Source organism: Mastomys coucha, unplaced genomic scaffold, assembly GCF_008632895.1.
Source record: "Mastomys coucha isolate ucsf_1 unplaced genomic scaffold, UCSF_Mcou_1 pScaffold1, whole genome shotgun sequence".
NCBI lineage: Eukaryota > Metazoa > Chordata > Mammalia > Rodentia > Muridae > Mastomys > Mastomys coucha.
In genome coordinates this window covers 29,759,026-29,784,993 of record NW_022196891.1, presented here as the reverse complement: position 1 = coordinate 29,784,993, position 25,968 = coordinate 29,759,026, and the positions used below count along the sequence as shown (strand labels likewise).

The following is a 25,968-nucleotide window of genomic DNA, read 5'->3' as shown; positions in this document are numbered from 1 at the left end:
TTTAACTGCCACTTTTTTAAAAGCACCAGTTTAGAGGATGTGGCTTGGTGACAGAGTCTGCCCCGCATTGTACCATCCTCAGCACCAGCACCTAAGATGGAGCATTCACCAACAGCCCCCGATACGATATGATACAATACCGGGGCGTTCACACTTGAGCCCAGGAGTTCAAGCGGCTAGTGGTGTTCCGTTTCAACCAATGAGTCAGTCAATGACAAACGCTAAAAATGGAGTCATAACTGTACAATAGGATCAGCAGAGATCTGAAAACTCTCCTGGAACTCCATTTTGTTTTGTTTTGGGTTTCTGTTTGTTTGCTTGTTTTTGAGCAGGGTATTCTTGTATAGCCCTGGCTTTCCTGGAACTAGCCCAGGTCCATGTTGGCCTTGAATTCAGTGACCCACCTGCCTCGGCCTCCTGAATGCCGGAATTGAAGGTGCAGGGTGAAAACACTTTCATCACCCAGGGAACTTGATTAAATTTCAGGCCCGAGGCAGGGGGAAGGGAAGGGAAGGGATGCACGAGGAGGCTGCAGGAGGAGAGGGCTGTGAGTGGGGGAGGGGCTACAGCGTCTCCTCAGCAGGGGCGTCAAATGTTAGAAAACAAACCCACCAGTGTTTGCTGACACGTGCAAAGAGAAGGCCTCACACAAAAGCCACACATTATCCCATAATTATTGTCTCTCTCATGCCTGCAATTAACAGCTGTCTGAGAGGCGGCTGCTGGGGTAAATAAATGTTCACCCCCATTACAGTCAATCAGCCAGCTGAAGCGCCAATTAACAAGCCCACTGCAGAGACACTTGGGGACCCAGCGGCAACTGCGGGAGGAAGGGGATGGGAGAAGATAACACGTATCTTGGGTACTATCTAAAAGGATGCTCAAGGTAATTCAAACAAGCTAGGCAGAGCGAGTAGAAGCCGAGTTCTCCATGACTGCCTATATCTGGGTCCTGAGGAGAGCCCCTGGCCCGTGGGAGGCTGTGGAGGGGAAGCAAGGCAGGAGAAGGACTTACTACCTGCCACCTCTGAAGAGAGAAACAAAGGGCAGAGAAGGGAGCCACACAGGTGGCTAGCCAGCCTAAGCTCACCAACAGAACTTTTACTGTTTGGCGACTAGTTTCTCTTAAGCGGCAAGCTCAGAAACACAGAGAAGACATTCGTGTCAGAGAAGTCAAAGCTGATTCTTTTGTCCATTGGAGGATGAGCCAATAGGAAGCAGCTGATAGGAGACTCCCTCTTGCTGGGAGTGTAGGGCAGTGAGTAGCGCGAGGCCCTGGATTCAGTCCCCAGTACTACCAGGAAGAAAGGGAACTACTGCTTTGACCATCCTTTGGGGCTGGGAAGACGACTTAGTGGGTAAAAGTCCTTGCTACACAAGCATGAGGACCTAAGTTCAAATCTCCAGCATCCGAGGAAAAGATCATCTGCAGGCCGCGGGTGGGGGTGGGGTGGGAGTGGGGTGGAGCCAGCGGCCAAGGTCAGTGGGAAGCCGCAGCTCCAGGGAATGGGTAGAGTGCCTTTGGAGCAGGACAGCCAGCATCTTTCTCAAGAGTCTGCCTACGCACAGTGCTCACTGTCAGGGTCCTCCTGCCTCGTTCTCCCAAGTGTGAGGATTATCGGTGTTCATAACCAAGAACAAAACAGGGAATTTGTGACCAGATACTTTTAAACATAAAAGCAGTCTTATGTCTGTCTTCGGGGACCCGGTTAGCAGAATTCTGAAGAAGGGCAGGGATCCGAGATGTTGCTGAGCAGTAGAACATTTGCCTGCCCTGGGCTCCATATCTCACCCCCCCCACGCCCGAGAGAGACAGAGAGAGAGAGAGAGAGAGAGAGAGAGACAGAGACAGAGAGAGACAGAGAGAGAGACAGAGACACAGAGAGACAGAGACACAGAGAGACACACACAGAGAGGACGACTTTAGAAACTAGGATAACCCCACCCCTCACCACTATTATATCCCACCCCCCCCATCCTCACCCCCTGACTCCTAGAACAAGTTGACTACTTAACACAATTAATGGACTAATGCAACGCCTCTCGGATTTTGACCGGACATCACTAGAACCACCTTCGGATCCTGTTGAGGTGAGAGGCCTGAGATCCTGCATGGCAGACAAGCTCCCAGGGGATTTAGACGCTGCTGAGCTACGGGGGTCTGAAGTGCAGAGGAGCGCAGCGCAGAGGAGATATTTGCAACCCCTGTGTCCCTCCTCCCACGAGCCTGGAGACCTCGAAGTCAGGGAAACAAGAGGTAAGGAGGTCCCAACAGCGCACGCTCCGCTCAGTGGAGAAGCAGATACACCGATACACCGGCTGCGCAAAACAGAGCTGAAAGAGACCCTCTAACGGAGAAAAAAGCCCAGGGGAGCCGATTTCCCCAACAGAATGGCAGAGATCAGGACGGTGCTGTACAAACGAGGGCTCTTCTGCATTCGGAACCAGTACAAAGGGGTGCTTCGGGCTCTCCTTGACACCGAGCTTTCCTCTAATTCAGAACATCTGGTTTACGTAGGACAGGGTCGACATAAACCTAACAGCTCTCCATGGAAGAGTAACCTGGGACAGGGGTTCAGTACAAGTTCAATTTAAACACTAGGACTCTGCAAAACTTAGTCTGGTAGAGCAGAAATATATTGTTAAGCTGGAGGACACCAGAGCCTCATGGAACACAGCATATTCGAAACATTGTATGCAGTGCTTGCAGTACTTATCTCAAGAGAGGATTAAAAGATACCATGTACTAAGTCGCCCATATTTTCCAAGTACTGTTTTGACTTTTTTTTTTAACATGTATTAGTTCATTTAACTTGACAAAAAAGGTAGGTTCTACCATGAGCTACATTTTACAGATGAGTAAACTGAGGCACAAAGAGGTTGAAAAACTAAGATCATAGCTAGTGTCTTAGTTAGGATTGGTATTATTATAAATACTATAGCCAAAAGCAAATTTGGGATGAATAGGGTTTCCGCACCTCCACATCATAGTCTATCATCAAAGGGAAGTCAGGACAGAAACTCAAGGCAGGAGCCGGGAAGCACAAATTGATCCATCCGTGGTCCACGGAGGGGTGCTGCTTACTGGCTTGTTCCTCATGGCTTGCTCAGCCTGCTTTCTTACAGCACCCAGGATCACTAGCCCAGGGGTGGTGTCACCCACAGAGATCTGAGCCCTCCCGCATTGATCCCTAATTATGAAAACTCACTGTAGGCTTACCCGCGGCTAGTACTGTGGGAGCGGTTCTCAACTGAGGTTCCTCCTTCCCAAATGACCTTAGCTTGTGTTAAGCTGCCATAAAACCACCCAGCACTGCTTGTAAACACAGAGCCAGGTGTAAGCCCAAGCAGGGGGAGGCCAGAGATTATTTTTTTCCACTGTGTCGTGGGGTTTGTGGACACTGTTTCTGGCCTCTTGTAATGATGGCAGGCAGGAAACCCAGGGGAGTTAGGACACTGGACCAGAACCGAAGTGTGAAATTCAACAAAAGGAAAGTCAAATTCATCATTCTGGACAGACTGGAGCAGAAGCTCCAAGGCAGCATTAACAGCTCACAAAGCCCTGAGGCTAGCAGAGGCTAGCTGACAACATTCGTGACTGAGTAACTCCCATTCTGCTTTTGACCTTTCTAACCAGAGAAACAGATCGAGTCTTGAAGAGCAGTGCTTATACTGAACTGCATCAAGCCCAGCCTTGCCCACTGATGCTGGTGGATGCATGATGGCAAGAAAGAAACCCCAGTGGCCAGACATAAACTTGGCCAGGATGCCGTCAATTGAGCCCAAGGGAAGTCTGCTCCTGAAAGTGCCTTGTTCTCCTAACCGCTATCTCAGGAGGTCCTTGTCGGAACGATAAGACCCCTCAAAGCTACCTCACCCAGAGACACTTGTGTTTTCTGTCTTAGTGTCTCTCTCTTTGTCCTGCTTTCTTCAAAGCCAGCCAGGTCTCGAAGGCTCTCATCTCGTTCCCTCTCTCCTCCCACTGTACGCTCTCCTGCCCCTCCTGGGGACTATAGCCTCCAGCCCATAGAAGCCATTACAAAGAACCCTCCTCTCCCTGAAGGATCGGTGTTGACCAGAGGCACTGGGGAGTCAGCCACTCAACATTCCTACATGCTATCCACACTTACATCTAAACATACCCAGGGAGAATGGCAGTGATTGCAGGCTAGCGGAGTGGCAGTTACTGAATCATCTCACCAGGCCTGCAGGCTAATTAAGAAAGAACAAGAAGGCTTAGGAGGTAACTACTGCTACTGAAGAACAGGAAGGTATAGAAGGTAACTACTGAATTAAGTCTGCCATGCTAGCTGCAGTCCAATGATTGGGCTGGGTATAACTGAAGATCCTAAGGACTTACTGAGAAGTCACAGCTACTGGAGGAGCTGCCTGCCACCCCATGCCACCACTCCCCTGAGGGCAGATGTGCAGGAAGGAGACCAGGAGAATAGTATGAGGCCCTGATTCCCTCACTGCCCCCAGCATCCTCAGACCATCCTTCATGTGCGATCTGAGATCCTCTAGATTTGGTTAAGAGAACCTTCCAGCCCTGCCCCAGTGAACTGAACATGTGAGCCTCACACACAGTACTGGCCACCTGCTTCCTCCAGCATGCAGCCTGGACACCAGGGAAGAGGTGCTCAGCTGAGCATCCTGAGCAGCCACAAGTGAGCCGTGACTGGTGGGGACACCAGTTTCCCACTCTAAACTTGCAACTTGGGTTAAAAGAGGGGCAATAAGCCGGGTGGTAGTGGCGGTGCACGCCTTTAATCCCAGCACTTGGAGGTAGAGGCAGGCGGATTTCTGACTTCGAGGCCAGCCTGCTCTTCAGAGTGAGTTCCAGGACAGTCAGTCAGGGCTACACAGAGAAACCCTGTCTCGAAAAAACAAAAAAGAAAAAAAAAAAAAGGGGCGATAAGAAGGCCCAAGAAGAAATCATGAAAATATCCATAAATTCTAATTCATTTCAGGCCTCCCAGTATGATCTTGGTAGAGTGGCTTATTTTAGGAATAGTTTCTTCATATGTGCACAGGTCGAAAGTTCCTCTGGGCAAGCTAAGAATATAGTATATTGGTTGGGTACATGGCAGAGTGTGCGGAGCAGAGTGTGCGGATGCAGATATTGGAACGCCTATGCGAAAGATGCTTGCCCACTTCATAATCTGAGTAGCTTCGTTGTTAAGCAGTGAACAGCCAAGCTCTCCTCACTCTGCCGCAATCCTGTAACTACCAGGTCTTGTTACTGGAAACCCACCATGTCCAGTCTCACTCACCTAGCAAGAGGTACACCGGCTAGAACTACCCACCACCAGGTAACTGACCTGATGGGTCGAAAAGGGACGAAGAGGCAGAAATCTTAACTCTAACACCCAAGCCAAATAGATATCCCCAATGTTCTTGATTTTTACCATTAGAAGGTCGGCCATTGTGGTAATTAATTAATTAATTCGCTTGATTAGATTGAGAAATACCCATGAGATTAGCACGCCTCTGGGTATATCCGTGAGGGTGTTTCTAGAAAGGATTTACTAAGTGGGGTAGAGATACAACTCAGTCGGTACAGTGCTCGGAACATATACAGAGCCCTGGGCTGGATTCCCAGCACCATAAATCAGGTGTGGTGGTGTAAACCCAAGGAATTCCAAATCTCCAGAAGTCCAGGAAGGAACGTCAGAAATCCGAGGACGACCCTCAGCTATGTATGAAGTTCCAGACAAGCCTGGGATACTGAGGCCCTGGTTTTTGTGTTTGTTGTTGTTGTTTTCTTAAGGGAGGCAGACAAGAAGGGAGGAAGGATTAGTGAACAGGGAAAGAACCGTATGGAAGTAAGTGGTCTAGTCTCATAGACCAGATGGAAGTGAGAGTAGAAAAAAAGGAACCTGGCATGGTGGCTCACACCTGTTACCTACCCCACCTACCTGAAGTGCCTGAAACCCTAGCAGATTTTAAAAAGGGGGAAAGGGGCTCTTTCTCTCTCTCTCTCCCTCCCTCCCTCCTTCCCATCGTGCTTGGTTTTGTCACACTCTCCCTATCAAGATGGAGTTGAAACCATAGGACAAAATAAAGCTACTCTCTCCTAAGTTGTTGGCATCAAGTATTCTATGATACAAAATCCAGCACACCATTCAACTCTGTCGTCTGTGGACACTGAGCACATTCACAGGAGGCCTACCTCGACCCAGGCCCTCGCCCCACCCAACCTCATCCGGGGCCACAAGGCTAGTAGCAGTTAGAGCCATAAAGAGAATACACCTAAACAGTAAGGAGATGTCTGGGCTGCAAACACCTGGCTCGCTCTGTTTACAAAGGGCAAAGTCCCTGTGGAAAGGGAGCGATCGCACCACCCAGCCTTTCAATGCCACCTCCCACCTAAGAGAAAAGCTGGTCAGAGAGACTGAGAAAGAGGCTGAGTTCACAAAGCTCACAGTTCAAAGTGGAGCCCAACAGTATGAGTGTCTCCATCTGCGTCTAAGTCCTCCGGGTGCGTATGGCCAGCATTCTGCCTACGTATTCCAGAGCCCCGATCCCTCCAGCCCCTGCTAATTTCAGCCTCTAGGTCCTGAGATCTCCCATAGAACCTGGCCTGTGGTGGATCACACACACTTCGGCCTCTTACTGCTCAGCACCGCCATGGCATTGTACAAAAGAGAGAAAAATGATGGGATGTTTTCTCTGAGGACTAGTATAAGCCTTTCCTGTCAGAAACATCTCCCAAAAGATGGACACCCATAGGCTTGGCGCCAAAAACTCAACAGGGCATCCCTGCTCCGTTACATTCAACTGAACTTAGCAAGCAGAAGACATCCCAGATGAGGTTGGGTGGGGCAGGGGTCTGGATCGATGTTTACTGCACAAGGCTAGCCCTCCTATTCACCTTCCCCAACTGACTCCCCTCACACAAGGAGACCTGGATTCCTTCATATCAGCTTCTTCTTTCTGTATCATTCCTAAATCCACCCCAAGACAACAGATGAAGAGCACCCCCCAGTTCTAGGTGCGCTCCAGGTGCTCTCTAATCTATCACTCAGTGTGGTGGTTTACAGCTTCAATCCCAGCACTTGAGAGGCAGAGACAAACCAATCTGTGAGTTCAAGGTCAGCCTGGGCTACAAAGAATAGGTCAAGACCACAGACTCAGTACCTGTGGTGGTTTAAATGAAAATGGCCTCCATAGGCTCATAGGGAGTGGCACTGTCAGGAGGTACGGACTTGTTGGTGGACATGTGTCACTGGGGGTGGGCTTTGAGGTTTCAAATGTTCAGGGCAAGCCCAGTGTCACTTTCTCTTCCTGTTGCCTGCTGATCCAGATAGAACTCTCAGCCCCTTCTTCAGCACCATGTCTGCCTGCATGCTGCCATGCTTCCTGCCACGATGGTGATGAACTAAACTTCGGAACTGTAAGCCAGCCCCAGTCAAATGTTTTCCTTTTAAAGAGTTGCCATGGTCGTGGTGTCTCTTCACAGCAATGGAAACCCTAACACAGACAACAGACAAAGAACAGACTGTGGACCTGAGCAATATACCTGTTGAGGTCCCGACTCTGGGACGTGCCTCTGTGACCGCAGCAGATAGAGTGACCGCTGACCCTCGGTTAACCTCACAGGTGGAGGCTGCAAGGTCCCGACAGGCAGTACTCAGTGTGGAACATAAGAGAGAGCCTGGGGTTCCTTCCAGTCTCTCAGTGTTTCTCAAACTCCATGTGGTGACTCATCAGTGGGTGTGAAATCGAGCGAAGGGTCAAGGCTATACTTAGAAAATGGTGGGGGGGAGCCTTCCTGGAACAGAGCAGGAAGCTGCGGTGAGGGAAGGTAGCATGCTTGTTACTGGAGCAGGATAAATCTCATGTCTGCTTCTCAGAATCATTCCTGTTAGGCGGCACCTTTCAGACTCCCTTGCCTGCGTTCTCACCTGTGTGACTTGCTCTCTGCTCTCAGCACATTGGAATGCTAAGTTCCTTAGGAGTCACATCCCCAAGTGCCAGCCCCGATCCCAGGCCCTGCCACCAAACTAGGCTCAGACCAGGAAAGCAGGTGACAGCCTAGGAAGCATCCACCAATAAAAAAATTAAGATGAGAGAAGAGGGGACCCACCACGGATGGATGGTGGGGATTCCCATCAGCCCCTCCACTGAGAACTGAGCTGGTCATGCGAATTCACACCAGCCCCCTCTGTTTTGCAAATGAAGGAGTGGACTGAGACCTGTGCTTGTATGGCCCACGCCAGGAAACTCATTCGCATGTTAGAACATACAACATCCTGTCTTTGCCTTGTTCAGGATTTTCCAACCCCCTGAAGGAAAAAGAAGGCCGGGCTGGGGAACACACACATCTTCCTCTTTGTCCCACCCTATATCCTTCTCCATCTCTTTTGAGGTTGCTTTTTTTTCCCCCTAGCTCCGTACCCCCCTCCCCCAAATACCAGCTAACTGGTTACCCGGGCAACTCAGCTGGGAGGCTGCCAGTTACCGCGGCAACCCAGCATGGCCACCAAGCTGCCTTGCATAGGAAGGTCAGGGGACCAACCAGGCAACCAAGCAGCTGGATTGTTGCTAACAGGACTGGCCCAGGCTGGGAGGCCTACATGCCTGAGGGAATTAAGTTCCTACTGTCTAGGACCTCTGTTTCCCATGAAGTAGCCCCCTCCAGTAAGGAGTGTGAACCACACGCTAACCTCCCTGGCTCTGTCACCCAAGCCTGATGCAAACAGCCAAACTTTTTTTTTTTTTTGGTCTCTTCTCTCTCTAGTCCTGGTTGGCCTGGAACTCACTGTGTAGACCCAGCCAACCTTTTTTTTTTTTTTGGTTTTTCGAGACAGGGTTTCTCTGTGTATCCCTGGCTGTCCTGGAACTCATTCTGTAGACCAGGCTGGCCTCGAACTCACAAATCCGCCTGTCTCTGCCTCCCAAGTGCTGGGATTAAAGGTGTGCGCCACCACTGCCCGGCCACGGCAGCCAACCTTTTAAGTTACGTTTGTGTGAGTGCATGTATTCATGTGTGTATACGTGTGTGTGTGTGTGTGTGTGTGTGTGTGTGTGTTCACACATGTCACATTGTGCGTGTATGAGTCAGAAGGCAGGAGTCAGTTTTCTTCCATCCACCACGTGGGTCCCAGGTATGGAACTGAGGTTCTTAAGCTTGGGAGCAAACCCCTTCACTTGCTGAGCCACCCACAACCTTTTTCAGGGTCACTGTCACCTCTCAGGAGAAACGGTTTCTCAGACTGAGTAGTCATCAGTTGCCATTCTGCCTAACTCAGGACCCCTCTCCCTTGCCCTCTCCTGGCAGAGGTCAGCATGTTTGCAATATAAGTGTCTCTACATGTACTCTCTAGGCCTTGCTATGCTGGTCACGCTCTGAGTGCCTTGGGGTAAAATTTCTTTTTTTTTTTTTTTTGTTTGTTTTTCAAGACAGGGTTTCTCTATGTAGCCCTGACTGTCCCGGAACTCACTCTGTAGACCAGGCTGGCCTCGAACTCAGAAATCTGCCTGCCTCTGCCTCCCAAGTGCTGGGACTAAAGGCGTGCGCCACCACCGCCCGGCGGGGGTAAAATTTCTTGATTGAGGCCTGCAAGTGTGTCATCTCACTTTGCAGATAGGTCCACCAAAACTTGGAGATATCAAGGGACTTGTTCAAGGTCACAAAGCTAAGCTATGGACAGACTAGCATCCTGAAATCCCTTGAAATATTTACTCCACCCCTCTCCCATCCTGCTGCACCTGGCATGGCTATAAGAAGACCTTTTAAACATTAAATGATTATCCAGAGGCAGATACATCATTCACACACTGTGCTTTATCTTCACCCCTATGAAGAGGTCTTCCGTGTTCTTGTAGGATAGCTTAGAACGGAGACACGGAGGCGTTTTGTGTTTTGGAGACAGCACCTTGGTATGTAGTTCAGGCTGGCCTAGAACTTGAAACCCTCCTGCCTCCACCTCCTGAGTGTTGGGATTAGAGGGATGCACCATCACACCAGACTCTAAAACCCAGAGATTTAAAGAAACTTTCCAAGGTACTGCGACCCAAACTAGTTGGGAAAATCTTTACTGGTGAGGATCACTTAACAGGAGATCCTCTTTCTGGACCGTGCTATAGAACAGTGGTTCTCAAAGTGTAGGTTGTGATGCCTTTGGGGTCAAATAAGCCTTTAATGGGGTTCGCTTAAGACCATTGGAAAATACAGATATTTATATTACGATTCGTAACAGTAGCAAAATTACAGTTATAAAGTAGCAACAAAAATAATGTTATGGTTGGGGACCCGCACAACATGAGGAACTGTGTTAAAGGGTCCCAGCATTAGGAAGGTTGAGAGCCATCATGCTACAGAATATATGCTTCACTCAGAACAGTCATTTGTGGGCTGGAGAGATGGCTCAGTGGTTAAGAGCACCAACTGCTCTTCCAGAGGTCCTGAGTTCAATTCCCAGCAACTACATGGTGGCTCACACCATCTGTAATGAGATCTGATGCCCTCTTCTGGTGTGTCTGAACACAGCTACAATGTACTCATATATAATAAATAAATCTTTAAAAAAAAAAAAAAAAAAGAACAGTCATTTGCCCATCTCCTGCTCCCTTGTAAGACTTTGAAATTCTTTATTTTTTTTTTCAACAATATTGTGGGACCCTGTCTTGGGGAAAGAAAAAAAACAACACTTTTGCAACCTAGGACCCTCTAGTCCACAATGGATACTCCCATCCCAGAGGGATTGGAGGAAGAGGAGCCTGGATTCTCTGCCTCTCTGTGACTCTAGCAGGTCCCTGAGCACTGCAGCCATCTCCCACCAAAACAGCTGCTGCATCTCACTACTGTCCTTTCATATCTGCAGTGACATAGCCCCAGGTTCAGGTGAGGATAACAGGCCGGCTGCAGCCTCCAGACAGCCCCGGATGTTCATGAGGAGCCAGGAAACAGGCAAAATCAAAAAAATGACCTCAACACCAGAGCCAGGTTAAACTTAACAAGCTAATTGCTAGCATTTGACTAATTAGAAGCAAATTGGCACTCGCAATTAGAGGTGCATGATCTTCTCAGGTTAATGGTAGGCAGACGGTAGACAGTGACTTCAGCAATAACAAGAGGCCTCAGCTTCACCGCGCACTCTGGGCCAGCTCCCTGAAGTGCAGACCTTCCATGCACAAATGAAACCATGAAGAGCCTGGGACGATGACCCCGTGTCCTACTGGCACAGGTGTCTCCACACACTACCTGAGTCCTCGAAATAAGGACCAACGGCCACAGGTCTACAGAGATAAACAGATCACCCCAGAACCAACTTTCCCAACTGCATCGCCAACAGCCCACCTGTCTGGCTTCTGAGTCATTGCACAAGAAACACAAACACGACATCAGTTCAAGCTACTTCTCAAAGGACTTGAAACAATGAAGAAAAAAACAATTTAACACCATAGAAGAAGTTATAATTTATTGAATGGTGGTCATGCCATAAATTGTGTGTGTGTGGTGTGTGTGTGTGTGTGTGTGTGTGTGTGCATGCCTGTGAGTGTGTACATTCCCATTTGTGTATGCATGAGTGTGGAAGCCAAAGGCCAATGTTGCATGGCTTTCTCTATTGCACTCCACCTTATTTTTGAGACAGGGTCTCTCCCTACATCTAGAGCTCAAGGATTTGCTTAGACTTGCTGGCCAGCAAGCCCCAGGGGATTCTCTCTCTCTCTCTCTCTCTCTCTCTCTCTCTCTCTCTCTCTCTCTCTCTCTTTCTCTCTCTCTGGAGACAGGGTTTCTCTGTATAGCCCTGGCTGTCCTGGAACTCACTCTGTAGACCAGGCTGGCCTTGAATTCAGAAATCTGCCTGCCTCTGCCTCCCAAGTGCTAGGATTAAAGGCATGTGCCACCACTGTCCAGCTAAATGTATTCTTTTTAAAAAAGATTTATTTTTATTAATTTTTAAACTCGTTGGGGGTGGGGAGGTCTGGTTATGCACACATGAGAGCAGGTGCATTTGGAAGTCACAGGTGTCAGATCCACCTGGACCTGGAGTCACAGGTGGCTGTGAACACCTGGAGTCAGGGCTGGGAACTGAACTCCAGTCCTCTGAAAGAGCAGTGCCTTAACTGCTGAACCTTCCCACCAGCCCTACAAAATGCATTCTCATACAAAACTTCTAGGAATGTAAATAAGTGCTTTTGAATGTAGAATCTGGCAAACTTTATCCAAATATTTTAAAATACGCACTTATTTTATTTTTAGAAATGTAACCCAAGGGGAAAACATCATTGACAAGTGTAGTGATTTAGAATATGTATATATTAATTATACCTTTTTAAATAAAAAGTAAAGAAAAATGAAATACCTACATTCAACATAAAGGTGAAAAATTAAGACAAATAATAAAATATTAAGAAACTACTTTAAAATATAAAAAAAAAGAACATGAGAAATGATTATATGACAATAATATATAGCTGGCTTAAAAAATTTAATGGTTTAGGCATATTAGAACATGCTTTGAATCCCATCTTAGGAGGCAGGTGGATGTCTATGAGTTTGAGGCCAACCTGGTCTATAGAGCAAGTTCCAGGCCCACACACTGAGACCCTGTCTCAAAACAAAAAACAACAAACAAAAAAATGTTATGATATGGATGCGTGTTGGCACAACAAATCTACTCATATGTTTCTGAATGAATTCTAAAAAGATACATGAGACAAAATGTTTGACTTAGATACTAAATCTCTTTCCATTGTTCCATATTTAATAACTATTTTAATACAGAATAGAATTTTTAAAGTATAGACCATCATATAAATTCTATGCCTTAAGGTTTATACAAAGGGGAAAAAAAAACATCCTAAATGCCAGGGGAGCAGGGGAGGACCCTATAAACAAAAATGCACATATTGTGTTTATTTGTAAAAGGAAAATAAAGCTGACAGCCTAAAATGTTCAAAAGCAGCTATGTAAAATGCCCGGCACCCACATACAGACTATAAACAGCGTTTTCAAAGGCGACACTTTTTTTTTTTTAATCCCCGTGTGAAAGAGAAGGCTGCATGTTTTGTGACGCTTCAAAGCACCAGAACCAAAGGGTGAAATTGAGGGTCTCAATCAGAGGGGAGAATGTTCCCGCCATGCAGGAAGCTGTTATGAGGTAAGGAGTCTGGGTCCGCAGGAAGTCTGGGTCCCCAAGAAAGCAGTCCTAGGCCTCAGAGGGGGAAGACTCGGGTAGAGACAGGTTCTGAAACACTTTAAGGAGTATCAGTGACAGTGGTGGGCAGTGCCAGAGTCTACCTGATGTCGTAGGTCCTGGTGGGCAATTGCACAACTTCCCTACTCCCCACTTACTCCCAAAAGAAGTTTGGGTCTGAGAGCATTGAACTAGAAAGGCTCATGCCAGCTCCAGCTATGTCAACCTCCTGCTTGGGCCTTGTCCAGCAAGCCAAGCTCTCTCTAGCCCAGCCACCTTCCTCCTGCCCTGCCCCTGGGGACAAGTAAATGTCCAGCGACCATCAAATGGGCTGCAGAGCAGGCAGTGAGGGAACAGGAGCGCCAACCACAGCCTGCTCAGTGACAGCTCACCCTTGTCTGGGGTGCAGTCCAGGTCAGTCCTAGGAGCTGAGAACGCCTCAGCTGAGCCCACCCCTGGGCGCCACTGGGCCTAGGTTGGGGGTTGGGGAGAAGGGGAGGGTTATGCCGGCAGCTCAGCCAGAGCAGGCGCCTGGCTCCTAGATTTCCTCAGTAATTACTTCATTTGCACCGAGCAGGAAGAATCCAACTCAATCATCCAGGCAGACACACTAAATGTAATTATCTATGTAATGTGTCCTGCACCATAGCCTTCCTGTGAAAAAGAAAAAGCAGCCGAATTGAGGGGAGGGCGGCCCCTTTGTCTCTAGCCCGCGCAGCACGCCACCAGGATTAATTACATACAGCGCTAACACGTTTATCACCTCGCCACCAATGGGGAAACCAAAAGCTTTTAATAATTCATTATCTGCAGCCCAGCACTCTGAGTGGTTGTTGCGGAGACACAGAACCCCGCTCCTTTCTGCAAGGGAAAACTGTGCAGGTGCCCAAGCTGCACACCGCTCTGGAAGCCCTGCTGCTCCACCCCACCCCCCATCCCCACCCCCGGCAGCCGACCGAGGCACTGTGACACCGGCGCATCCCTCTCCGCTAACAGGATGGGCTCGACTTTTGCCCAGGCTAAACCGCAGCTGCCCAGAGGTGGTTGCTGGACAGTCGCACCCGTAGAATCCTCCCCACTTCCACAGGGCTCAAACGCTCCGGGTGGGAGGACCCGGCCAGCACCTGCAGTGCCCCGCAGCCATCTGGACAGGGGCTCTGGCAGAGGCGTGCCAGCTAGGGCTCCGCCCACGCATGCTGGAGGCCTGGCGGTTGAGTGCGCCACTGGAGATGCCAGATGGAGAGCGAGAGGTCTGGAGGGACTTGAAATGAGCTGCCCAGTCCTGAAGGCTACACACCTCTCGGGACACTTACTGGGGGGCATGTCCTTCTTTCTCCCTCGATCTCCCTCCACCCACCACGCTCTAGCCCGCCTCTCTCTGCATCCAGGGTCTCTCACATCTCACTCTCCAGCCAGACTGGCTTTGCAGTCCCAAAAGGGCATCTCCCAGTAGCAGCTTTTCCTTCCTCCCGCCTCCTCCTCCTCCTCCTCTTCCTCCTCCTCCTCCTCCTCCTCCTCCTCCTCCTCCTCCTCTTCCTCCTCCCTTTCCTCGCCCCTCCCCCTCCCTTGCTTATCTCAGGCCACTTCAACCCTAGTCTCCTCACACAATAGCCCAGTCCTAGGGCTCTAAACAGCGGCAGTTTGCTTTTCCGTCACCAACACGGCATGTTCCATCACCCCCCTGCCCACATACCCTTGAGCAGCTATCCACTGAACCGCAGACACCCCCTAACAAACCAAGAGCCTCTGACTCCTTGCACTTAGGAAGGAGAGCCTCCACCGACCTGAACCTGACCCCTGGACCCTTCCATCTCTCTTCCCCACAAAATTAGAGATAGGGTGGGGCTGCACCTTGGAGGTTGGCCGCCCCAAAGCTGCCCTCACCCGGGGACGCAATTCAAATGTAATCAATTCAGATGGTGCCGGCCCTTGCTAGGGATTCTGGAGGGGTGAGGTCACAGAAAGGCTATAATTAGCATTCTCAGTATCCATGATCCCTAAGTAAGGCTGCCAAGGCTGAGGATGAAGAAGGTGGTTCACTGCAGTGCACGCAACCCTGGCCTGGGCAGCCAACACCGGCTGCCAGCTCTGCCCCAGCCCAGCCTTCTTTCTCCCACCTCTTAGGTCTGATGCACCTAAACGGACTCACCGGCTGGGCCTCGGAGGTGTGATCCCGCGCTGAGAGCGCTAAGCGCGATTTCGGAGGCACCCCTCCCCCAGCTCGGGCTAGCTGGGGTCCTCCTCCCCCACCCCTGGGGACCCCTTCGGAAGAGCGCGGCTCTGGATCTAATCTGATCTAATCAGTCATCTTCTCGCTGGCAGGTCCCTGGCTCCGGGGAGAGGATGCTGTTGTGGTTACTGCAGGATCCAGCACCTTTCCCAGGCAGAAGCAGCTGGGCATGCTCCATCGGCTCCCGTGGGGATTTCAGGACCACGTGACTCTCCCTCCCCAAGCTGTCACTTAGGATCAGGAGTAAATAGTCCCCTGAAAGGTTTAACTCCATCCACACCAGTGACAAGCTGCTAACCACCCTTGCAACCCTCCCCGCAGAGAAGGGGCTGGTGGGCACAGCCTCCCCAGCCTCCCACAGACAGGACAAGGCTGCCCCCCAGAGGGCATCTGGGCCTGCGTATGGGTAAGCAGCGTTTTTAGAGTCTTTCCACAGGAGACTGCACAACGCTGTTGCCCCTGGGCTTGGCACCACGGTGGGGCCTCGTGCACCCAGTGGTGGCTTTTCAGTTCTGTGACTGTCCCCAAACAGAGAGACCACTTCTGGGTATCAGGAGGGCTTTGCTGGGACACTAATACTTCCATATCCCTCGACACAATGAATTTAAAGGAAAAACGTTAGGAGAGACCTGGGACACATTTAAAACAAAAACAAAAACAAAATAGGATCTCATAGTCTCCAAAGACTAGTCTGAAGGTGTTAGCCAAGCCCCGAACCTGTGCTCTTCAGTATTGATGGGCAGGGGCAGGGAGTTTTGAACACTAAGGTTGTAGACCCATCTCTGCTGTAAATATAGTCAGTGGCCTCCTCCATCTCTCTCCTCTACTGTGCCTCAGTTTCTTTCTTTTCACATTTCTCAAGGAAAGTAGATTCTCTGTGACAGTGGATAGGTGCAGGGGAAACCTTGGTTTTATGACCAGGATCGGAAAGGAGTGAGAAGGACTTGCTCTTTAACTTCCGGGGGGTTTGTCTCTGCCACACCTTGGACCCAAAGCTGGAGACCATACTATTGAGGTCACTTCTGAACATAGAAACATTCCAAAAAAGCAGGAATCGATGAATACCTGTAAGGTCCCACCCACTTGATAAGTTTATTGTTATTTGTAAATGAACTGTCTTGATTTTTTTAAAAAGCAGCCTGAGCTGAAGATGTTGGCTCAATTGAGTGCTTGTCCAGAACACAAGAAATGAAGCCCTGGGCGGGTTGCAAACCAGCACCCCGTAAAATATGATATAGGCAAGAAGATCAGAAGCTTAAAGCTATTCTTGGCTACTCAAAGAGTTCAAGGCCAGCAGGGGCTACATGAGGCCTTTCGGCAAAAGAAAAATGAACAAAGCAGAAAAGCAACCTGTCCCTACTCTGAGTCTTGCCACGGTGTGTGAGCATCCCTGCGTGAGCATCCCTGTGTGAGCATCCCTGTATGAGCATCATTTTTTACCACCTGGAGTGCTTTCTTTAAAAAAAGAATCTGCTTGCTGGGCAGTGTTGGCGCGAGCCTTTAATCCCAGCACTTGGGAGGTAGAGGCAGGCAGATCTCTGAGTTCGAGCCCAGCCTGATCTACAGAGTGAGTTCCAGGACAGCCAGGGCTACACAGAGAAACCCTGTCTCAAAAAAAAACAAAAAACAAAAAACAAACAAAAAGAATCTGCTTTTGAAGGCACAAGACGCTTCCCTTCCAGCATCCAGGAAGAGGTAGATTAGGAGACTGGAGATATGGGGGAGACTTGATGGAGTAAAGTCAGGAGCCTGGGGTGGCACCTAAGGGACAATCCTTCCCATGCCTGCTCAGGGCAGGGGAGCACATGGCAGCCTAGCCGCTCTCTTAGGAGGGCTTCCCCTCTCTTCCCCTCAGCTAGATGAACTGCCAGGCTGGTCCTCAATAACTCTGTGGGAAAACCTCTTAGCTAAAGGGGCAGGGAAGTTGTGAGTAAGGGCCTGGTGCCAGGCCCAGTTCACCTACCCAGCTCTCCAGGACTTGGCAAGGATGTCTGGTACAGGTGGGGCTGAGCCGGCTTCTAGGCAGCCAGAAATGAGGGACTCTTGGGGAAGTGTCTGGCCTTGAGAAGTTAATGCAGCAGAGTCAATGGGATTGAGAGAGATCCCAGTATGCAAGAGGGGAAGGAAAGGGGACGAGGACCCCAGCTCAAATGCCACACAATCCTCAGGCAGCTGGAGAGAGCAGCCAACAGACAGGCCCGCTGGGCGGGTTTCCTCTTTGGCAGACAGAGCGAGAGCTCCAGACAAGGCTCTGGCTCACCCAGAAGCCTGAGCCAGAAGGGTGGCTGCTTCTGGAGGACACGGGGTCTCCAGGAGGGGATGAGAAGCCAAAGGGATGACTGGGCTGGGCACAGTGCCTTCCTGCCAGGAAGCAAAATGGGAGATGCATGAGGGCTTATGGGGCTGGCAGGATGGAGGTGGCAGAGCTGGGAAAGCAAGCGTTCCTTGCCAAGTCTAAATCCTTCCTCCGTTAGACCAGCCGGGAAGCAAACTGCTCCTGAGAAAGACTGAGGAGGAGGCCTGAGGAACAAGCATCCCCAGAGAAAGCGCCTCTGTGGTCCTGCCTTCCCATTCCGGGTCCAATCTCATCTCACTCACTCACACCTTCACAGAGCATCACTATGCTGCACTCCCCACTGACCCTGAAGGGTCACTAGACTGGTGGACTAACTACCCCTTGGGGCCCACCTTTCCCCTGGAGACCTTGCCCACACTCCTTCACTCAGAACGAACTACCTGGGAATCAGGGAGGAGGCCTGATGTTGTCCAAAGACTCGGGTTCCAGAGTCAGCTCTACCTCCGACTAATGCAGCACCTTTGAACTGGGCGCTTGACTGCTGGGCCTCCGTTTTCCTGTAAATGAGGTTGGTCTGCAGCGCAGATCACCCCTTGTCTTTTCTCCTGTCCAGGGTGACATCTGCCTTGCTTGAGATGGAGCCGGTAGGATCTCTATACCAGAACTGTGGCTTTCTCTCCCCCACCCTGTCCAAAGAACAGCAGAACACTTTTGGTAGCTCCACCATAGGGCCTAGAGGACCTTCTCTGGGGGCCCACAGGTTGAGGGTCTGTCTGGACTCTTGATGACCTGCAAAGCTTTTAGAAAAGTAGCAGAGCTTCATCATCCAGCTCTTGAGCATCTGTGGGTGGAGCCCTGCCTTCGGTATCTCTTCTGCCTTTCAGCAACCCCTGGAATGGCCTGAGCAGCTCCTGGATGCATCAGAAGGCCAAGTAGGTGTCCGGCTGCCGGCTTGGCACCTCCTATAGGAACTGTTCTGACCAGAACAGGAAGGAGTGCCAGGGCTGGGTGTGGTCCCTGGGTGGAGGAGCAGCAAGCGTTATCGAGGTGTGGTTCTGTAGTCCACCTCTCTGCCATGTCTCTTGCCCGGACACCTCTATAGGGAGAGGCACTCTTAAAGACAGAAGGGACCGGTTCCACAACAGACTGCCTGGGCAGGGAGCAAAAGGCCAGGGCCAGATCTCTTATTGGCTAGGAACTGCTTTGACATAGCTGGCTCAAAAGTCTCCGGAAGCCTCCAGACCCACAGTGACAGAACTGCAGTAAAGAAGGGTCAAGATGGCTCCCAGTTCCTGGCAAGTGATACAAGCGGGTCACCACTCAAAACCTGCGGCAGGCATGGTCTGAGGACCATGCGTGCTCTGCTGCCCTCTCGTGGAATAGTGTGGTAAATGCATACAGGCCACAGTGAGCTACAACCACCTTCCAATTCCTATTTGCTTATTCTCTTCTCAAATTCCCTCCTTGACAGTGACACTTTTAAAACCTCAGCACACTAGAGAAATACATCAGTAGTGGGTCCCATGAGACCTGACCCTCAAATGCCATTAAGGGTCCAGCTCAATGAGATGCAGTTATTGAACTCATTAAATACCCAGCCCAGCAAATGTGAAATGTGAGTCCCCATGCTAGAAGAAACATCACCCCAAATAACCCTGACATCTGATTTTTTTAAAATCACTTCTTGGGATCCGTGAATGGAGTCATCACAGTCCCTTTACGTTCCAACCAAATGTCAGAAGCCTTGGTGAGAAGGGATTGCCCATGGAAAATAAGGCATTCAGGATCCATTCGTTCATTGGCATGCTCACTGGGTAAGGGGTATGAAGCCTGGGCACCAAAGATGCTGAGTGCTATCTTGGTAAAAACACAGCAGTGAAATCTCCCACAGCAACTGCCTCCCAGGCTGGCTTTCTGTATGTTTCTAGACATCTCAATTTTCCTGTTATTTGCTAAAACAGAGATGACAGAGCCCCACTTACCAAGGGATTAAATGAGGTAATGCAGTCAAGTCCTGAGCTCTGAGAGTGGCTCCTGATTTCACAAGCTGTGGACGTTTTTATTATTATACACAATAAGACAATACCCCCCCCCCATTGACTTCATGGGCTCCCTGTGTCTCCCCTGCCCTTGAGGGTTCTCAAACATGGTCTTGAGATGGTCCTAGAACAGCAAATCCCCATCAGCTGGAAGCCTGTTGAACTTGAGAAGTCTAGACTCTCTGAGTCAGGAACTCTGGGGAAGGCCCAGCAATCTGGATTTCAAAAACCCTCCAATCTTGAGTGTGTGCCGGGGATGGAGAATTGGTGATGGAAGAAAACTGGCAGTGTGTAGAAATAAGCAGCTGTGAAAGCCATGGGCTTCCCCACAGAGGGGAGAACATGAGGACCATGGAGACTGGTTCCCACAGGTAGAGTGAGCAACACGCACAGGGCTTCCACTAGTGGAAAGGGGGTGGGCGAGGAGGAAGCCCCAGGGCCTTGGTATGGCTGGAGGAGAGTGAAGAGCAGACTGGGATTGCAGACTCAGCAGAGAAAGACAGAGCCGAGCCTGGGCAGGAAGCCTGCACACCCTGGGGAGAATAATTCAGGCCTTACCCTGTAAACGATGGAAATGTGGAAGGGTTTTAGCAAAGAATGACATGAATACCTTATATTCTTGGGGGGAAGGGAAAAACACTCTTGCAGCATTCCGACCTGGGGGCAAGAAGGCCACCAGTAAGGTCTAGGTAGGGATGAACTCGGATGTGGCTCCAGGGATACCGGAGCAGCCAATGAGACAGGAGGATTGAAGGACCCATGGGGTGAGGGGAAGAGAAGGGAAGTGAGACTCCCTGCTGTGGTGTTCTGCTCCTAAGAGGGATGCAGAGAAAACAATTCACATGGGCACACACTGAACGGAGAGACTCTGGTGAAAGTTACAGACAGGTAGCTGCAGTCGTAATTAATTGTGTCCCTATTTATATTCTATTTTTACGCCCATGCACCTATTTCAGTAAATGCCGGGTTCCTATAATGTATCGGAGAGATTCTAGGATAACGGAGAACAACGTGAGCAGAATCTGTGCTTGGAGATTACCCAGCAACGAAATACTACCAAAAAGTAGACACGCTGGCTGGAGACTTGGCGGTGCTGTGTCTAGCATGAGTTTTGGCCCCAGTACCACAGAAGAACCAATTGACAGGAAAGAGGCAGAGACCTGGATATAGGACGAAGGCGCTCTGGGCACAGGAGACAGTACATGCAAGAGCCCTGCTGGGTCTGAGGTGAAAGAGGCAAAGAGAGGTGAACATTAGCATAGGGCAGTCACGAGAAGGTCACAGAGGTGGGCATGTCACCCTATCTTAGGTGGTAAGTTTTTAAGGTATGTGCCTGTGTGTGGGTAGGTGCATGTGAGTGCAGGTGCCCACAGGGGCCACTGGCAGCTGGAGTTACAGGCAGTTGTGAGTGGCTTGCAGTGGTGCTGGAAATTAGTCCTGTCCTCAGGAAGGGCAGTGTAGGCTCTCTTGACTGCTGAGCCACCTCTCCAGCCCCTGGGTGGTAAACGTGAAGGACAGGTGAGATAAAACTCCTGAGAGTATTCAGTAAATAAACTCAGCAACTGAATGTTTACCAAAATCTATCAAGATGATTGATGCCCACAAGACTGAGACGTGCAAAAAGTGTTTGTGTCAAGCAAAGGCTGGGCGTGCCCTAGCAGAGAGAGTCAGCTGTGGAGCCTTGTGACAACAGAGAGGTTTCCAAATAGGTCATGTGCAAAAGGGCTTTTTTTTTTAACTGTAAAAATATGGCTGACACCACAGGGCAGGGTGGGGCATGCTTTTACTCCCCGTATTTGGAAGGCAGAGGCAGGTAAAACTCTATGAGGTCTAAGTAGCAAGTTTCACCCATCACCAGTCAGGGCTAAATAATCCTGTCTCAAGAGAGGGGTGTGGGGAGGGTGGAGGGATGGCTTAGCAGTTAGGAGCAGGACCCAGGTTCGATTCCCAGCACCCACAAGTTGCTTGCAACCACCTGTAATTCCAGTACTGGGGGATTCATCCTTTCCTGGACAGACGTGACCTCTGGTGGCACTGCACACATGTGATGCACAGACATACATGCAAGTAAAACACTGATACACATAAAGTAAATAAATTATATATATACATATATATACATATATATGTATATATATATATATATGTATATGTATACATATACATAGTTAATAACCAAGCTAATGCCCATGCTGGCTGGTTCTGATGTAGGGACTAAGAAAGAAAGATGACACCTAGTTGCCCTTAGAAATGGACATTTTAAAATTATTATAATGTATTATTATTATTATTATTATTATTACTTACTGAACCTCATAAATGCTAGACAAGCGCTTACTACTGAGTTGTATCTCCAGCCTGTTTTCACTTAGTTCTCCCTAAGTTACCCAGACTGGCCTAGAACATACTATTAGCCTGGGTGGGCCTTTAATTTAGGACCCTGCTTCCTGTCTCCTGAGTACCTAGGACTACAGAGCAGCCCCACCAGGCCGTGATAGGGATGAGGATTTCAAACAAAAAAAGTACCAAGACTGGCGCCTTCCTCTCTGGCTAACTCTGGGAGAGTCAGTACCCCAGCACCGGGGCAGTGGGCATCAGGACTCTGGAGGCTGCAGAATACAGGGAGTGGTTCAGGCTTGGGCACAGAGTTTCACTTCTGACAGGAAGTTAGAACTGAAATTTCAGGGAGATGGAGAGACAGACAGAAAGACATTGAGTCCAGCAGAAGGAAATGAGCCCAAGTATGTGGCTGTGGGCCCCCAAAGCTGGAAGAGTGGCATCCTCTGCCTGCCGACTTCTAGCCAGGAAGCTTCCCAAGGCCTGCCCTCAGCCACTCTCCTCCCCTCCCAGTCAAGACTCATTGCTCATAAGACCTGGCCAACCACTTAGAAGAAAGCACCCCACATCCCAAGGGCCACAGAGGCCCCCATCCAGATCAAGAGCAGCTGAGCCTGGCTTTGCCGCTGTCAGCCTATTTGCTTCCAAGAAGTCGCCCCTCAACATTCTATACCCCACTTCACATCTCGATACCTTACTCTTTCCTCTCAACCCTTGCCTGGCACTTCAGTGACAGTCTCCCCTACAGCCATGAGCCAGCTGTTCTGCTGGTTCAGCTCAGCCCAGCACTCCACGGACCCCTACCCCAGATACCTTTCAGTGACTCACCCTAGCCACCCTCGGGCCAACAGATACGTGCTTCTGTGTGCCTGGTGTTTCTCAGTGCCTCTAGGCCATCCGCAGACCCAGTGGCTACACCTTGCATGATGTGCCGGATCCTTTAACCACCTCCCCTCCCTGGGAGGCATCAGTGACTGGGATAAAAGCCAGGCCAAAGGTGAGGTTAAAAAGAAAACCATCTACTCACTTGATGAAGTATACAGCTCCTTCTGGGGTAGAATCCATCTCCCAACCCTTAGGCAGACCTGCAAGGAAGTGAAATCATAAGCTGAGGAGTCCTGGATGCAGATTCTTGTCTTACCTCTACCCAGCAGCCTGCAGCCTGGAATGGCAGGAAAACTCCAGGGGAGGCCAAAGTCCGAGCAGCCACTCCACCTTTCCCCCCATTATTTCCAACATCCAAGTCTTTATCAAACAAGGAGAAAGACGAAGGCAACCAAATGAGTCACAGCTTGGTGCCCGTCCTCATTTACCTCACAAACCTCTTCTGAGCATCTGAGCCAGGTCCAGAGGCAGACCCCGAGACACATCAGGGAACCCACAGATGCCCATCCTCTATGGGTCAGGGTCCACCGATCCCCGCATCACAGAGATCAAGGCTGGTGCCGAGAGCCGGTGATTCACCCAAGAGTTACAGGTCCGAGATTGAACTGGGATACAAGTCTCTGAATCCCAGGAGGGTGTTAGGACCTCCAGACTGCCACTTTTTGTCACAGGCACTGAGGACCTGGGGAACGGGTCCCTGAAAACAAGAGACTGGCTTGTGAATTTCAATAGTCTCTTTGGGAAAAAAAAAAGTATCCACAGAGACTCTCCAAGAGGTCACTGGCAGAATCTCAGAGTGACAGGGTTGAATCACCGAGGAAAGTGACCTTGGCCAGGAGGCACTACGGACACAGTACCACCATACCAGAGAGCCTGCTTAGGTCCTGACTTGCCTGATGTCTTAAAGGTTTCTATTGCTGTAACAAAACACCATGACCAAAGCTACTCAGAGAGGAAAGGGTTTATTCAACTTACACTTCCAAATCACTGTTCATCATCAAAGGAAGTCAGGACCGGAACTCAAACAGGAGAGGAACCTGAAGGCAGGGGCTGATGCAGAGCCCGGGAGGAGAGCTGCTTACTGGCTTGCTCATCATAACTTACTCACCCTGCTTTCTTATAGAATCCTGGACCACACGTCCAGGGATGACACCACCCACAATGGGCTGGACCCTCCGACATCAACCACTAATTAAGAAAATGCCCTAAAGGCTTGCCTACAGCCCAGTCTTATGGAGACATTTTCTAAATTGAGGCTTCCTCCTCTTGGATGACTCTAGCTTGGGTCAAGTTGACATAAAACTAGCCAGCATGCTTGCTCACTCCAACAAAATAGCCAAGTCCCACTTTCCCTGCACAGAGATTCGCCCAGCCCATGGGAGAGAACTTTGGGAAAATCTACATCCGCCATAGGCTGGTGCTCATTCCTCCTACAGGGAGCAGAAGCTGCCTGGCCGACATATTGAAAAATGAGAGGCGATTCTCTTAGCTCCCATTGCTTCTCTATGGGTCAGTCAAAACACCTGTTAGTCTGAGTGTGCCATCACCTAGCCACCAGCTTTGGGTTAAACACTGCAGAAAGCAGAGCCTGAGTTTGGAAAAGTGGCTGGCCCAGTTTTGAACCATCATTTTATCCGAGTGTATTTGTGAAGAGCCTGTTTGTCCATTGTGGTTGCTGCTTCAGTAGAACAAGGCCGCATAGCTCAGTTCCTGATCCCATAGGACCCTAAACCTAACCCTAAACCTAACCCTAAACCCGAACCCTAGCCCTAACCCTAACCCGAGCCCTAGCCCAAGCCCTAAGGAATAAACCCCTCAGCAGCTGCCACTTAATGGAGTGTCCCTTCTCAGAAATGTGTGGCACCTCTACTAAGATATCTAAGGTACCATATGGAATGGGTGTCAGACCAAAAGGGAAACTGAGGCCCAGACATGTTAGTCAACTTGCTTAAGGTCACACAGGAAATGTCTGGCCTGGGATGCGAGCGTTGGCCTGCCACCTCCAGAGCCTACACTCTTGCCTCTGTGTGGTTCCATAAATGCTTCTTGTTCCCCTGTGTCCCTGTGCGAGGACGCTCCCATTCAGAAGGGTGTGGGTTGGCAGCCTCCCCAAGTAGAGGGATCCCCATGGGGTCAGAATCATAAATAATCCGGCCACTGTGGTGTGCTGGGAAGGAGGCCAGTGTGGTTTCTGTCCTCTGCCTTTTCCACCAACTTCCCTCCACACTGCCCTCTCTGCCTGGGCAACACCAAGAGCGCTTATGTTCCTGTCCAGGCGGAGTGCCCACTCAGGCAGCTGCCCTCCCGGCAAGCTTCAGGGCATCTTAACTCCTTCCCGGCCTTGGATAACCAGTCAGCAGCAACCAAAGTTGTCTCCCCAGGCTCTTTAGAGCCTACCTAGGACAATGCCGCTCTCAACAGAAGTAGCTGAGCCCTTGCACCGGGGCATCTGGCCAACAGAAGAAACCAGTTGCAACATGGTAGCTGGGGTCCCCTTTCACTTGAGTTGCAGATGGGATAGTGGCAACTACTTGTAGTTGCCAGCTTTCCGGCATAGAAGTTGCTACCACCTTCTAAGGTTCAGAATCCTCTCCCGTTTACAGAGATGCAGAGACCACGTTCCAGAAGAAGCAAGCCCCTGCCCACGACCACACTGGTGGTAAGGAGGGCCGGCTACTGGAGCTAGGTCTCTGCACCTCTGAATGTGCATTTCGCTTATTAGCCAGGTGGCCTTGAGCCAAGTACTTCCTCTCTGCTCTTCATTTTCCTCCCCTAGAATGCAAGAGTTGAACTCCACGGTCCCTGAAGCCTCTTTCAGCTCTATACAGTGATTCCAGCCCAGATCTAAATGAAGCAGGGGCTAGGCAAGTGAAACCCTTAACCCAGAGAGTCCGGCAGAGCTAGCGGTGTCCTGTGAGTGATCGAGACTGGTGACTGGCGTCTGGCCTGGTACAAGCTGTAAAGGACCAGACACTGTCCCACAGTGCTGCTCATGCACCTCTCCCTCCTGGCCTCTCATCCTAGAGGAAGACC

At 50.2% G+C, this 25,968-nt stretch overlaps 1 protein-coding gene across 15 annotated transcripts in view; it reads right to left on the bottom strand.

Annotated features, from left to right (window-relative positions):
* Window positions 1–25,968, bottom strand: part of Plekha6 (pleckstrin homology domain containing A6) — a 143,422-nt gene that overhangs the window by 110,409 nt on the left and 7,045 nt on the right. For 14 of the 15 annotated variants that reach the window (XR_004122189.1, XM_031382534.1, XM_031382585.1 and 11 more), the window contains exon 3: window positions 23,078–23,135. Coding sequence is in view for 13 of the 15 variants with exons in the window: in XM_031382534.1 (XP_031238394.1) it covers window positions 23,078–23,135 (58 nt within the window). In the remaining 2 variants the exon portion in view is untranslated. Of the gene's footprint in view, window positions 1–15,297; window positions 15,601–23,077; window positions 23,136–25,968 lie in introns of those variants that run through there. The other variant, XM_031382636.1, reaches the window with a different exon arrangement.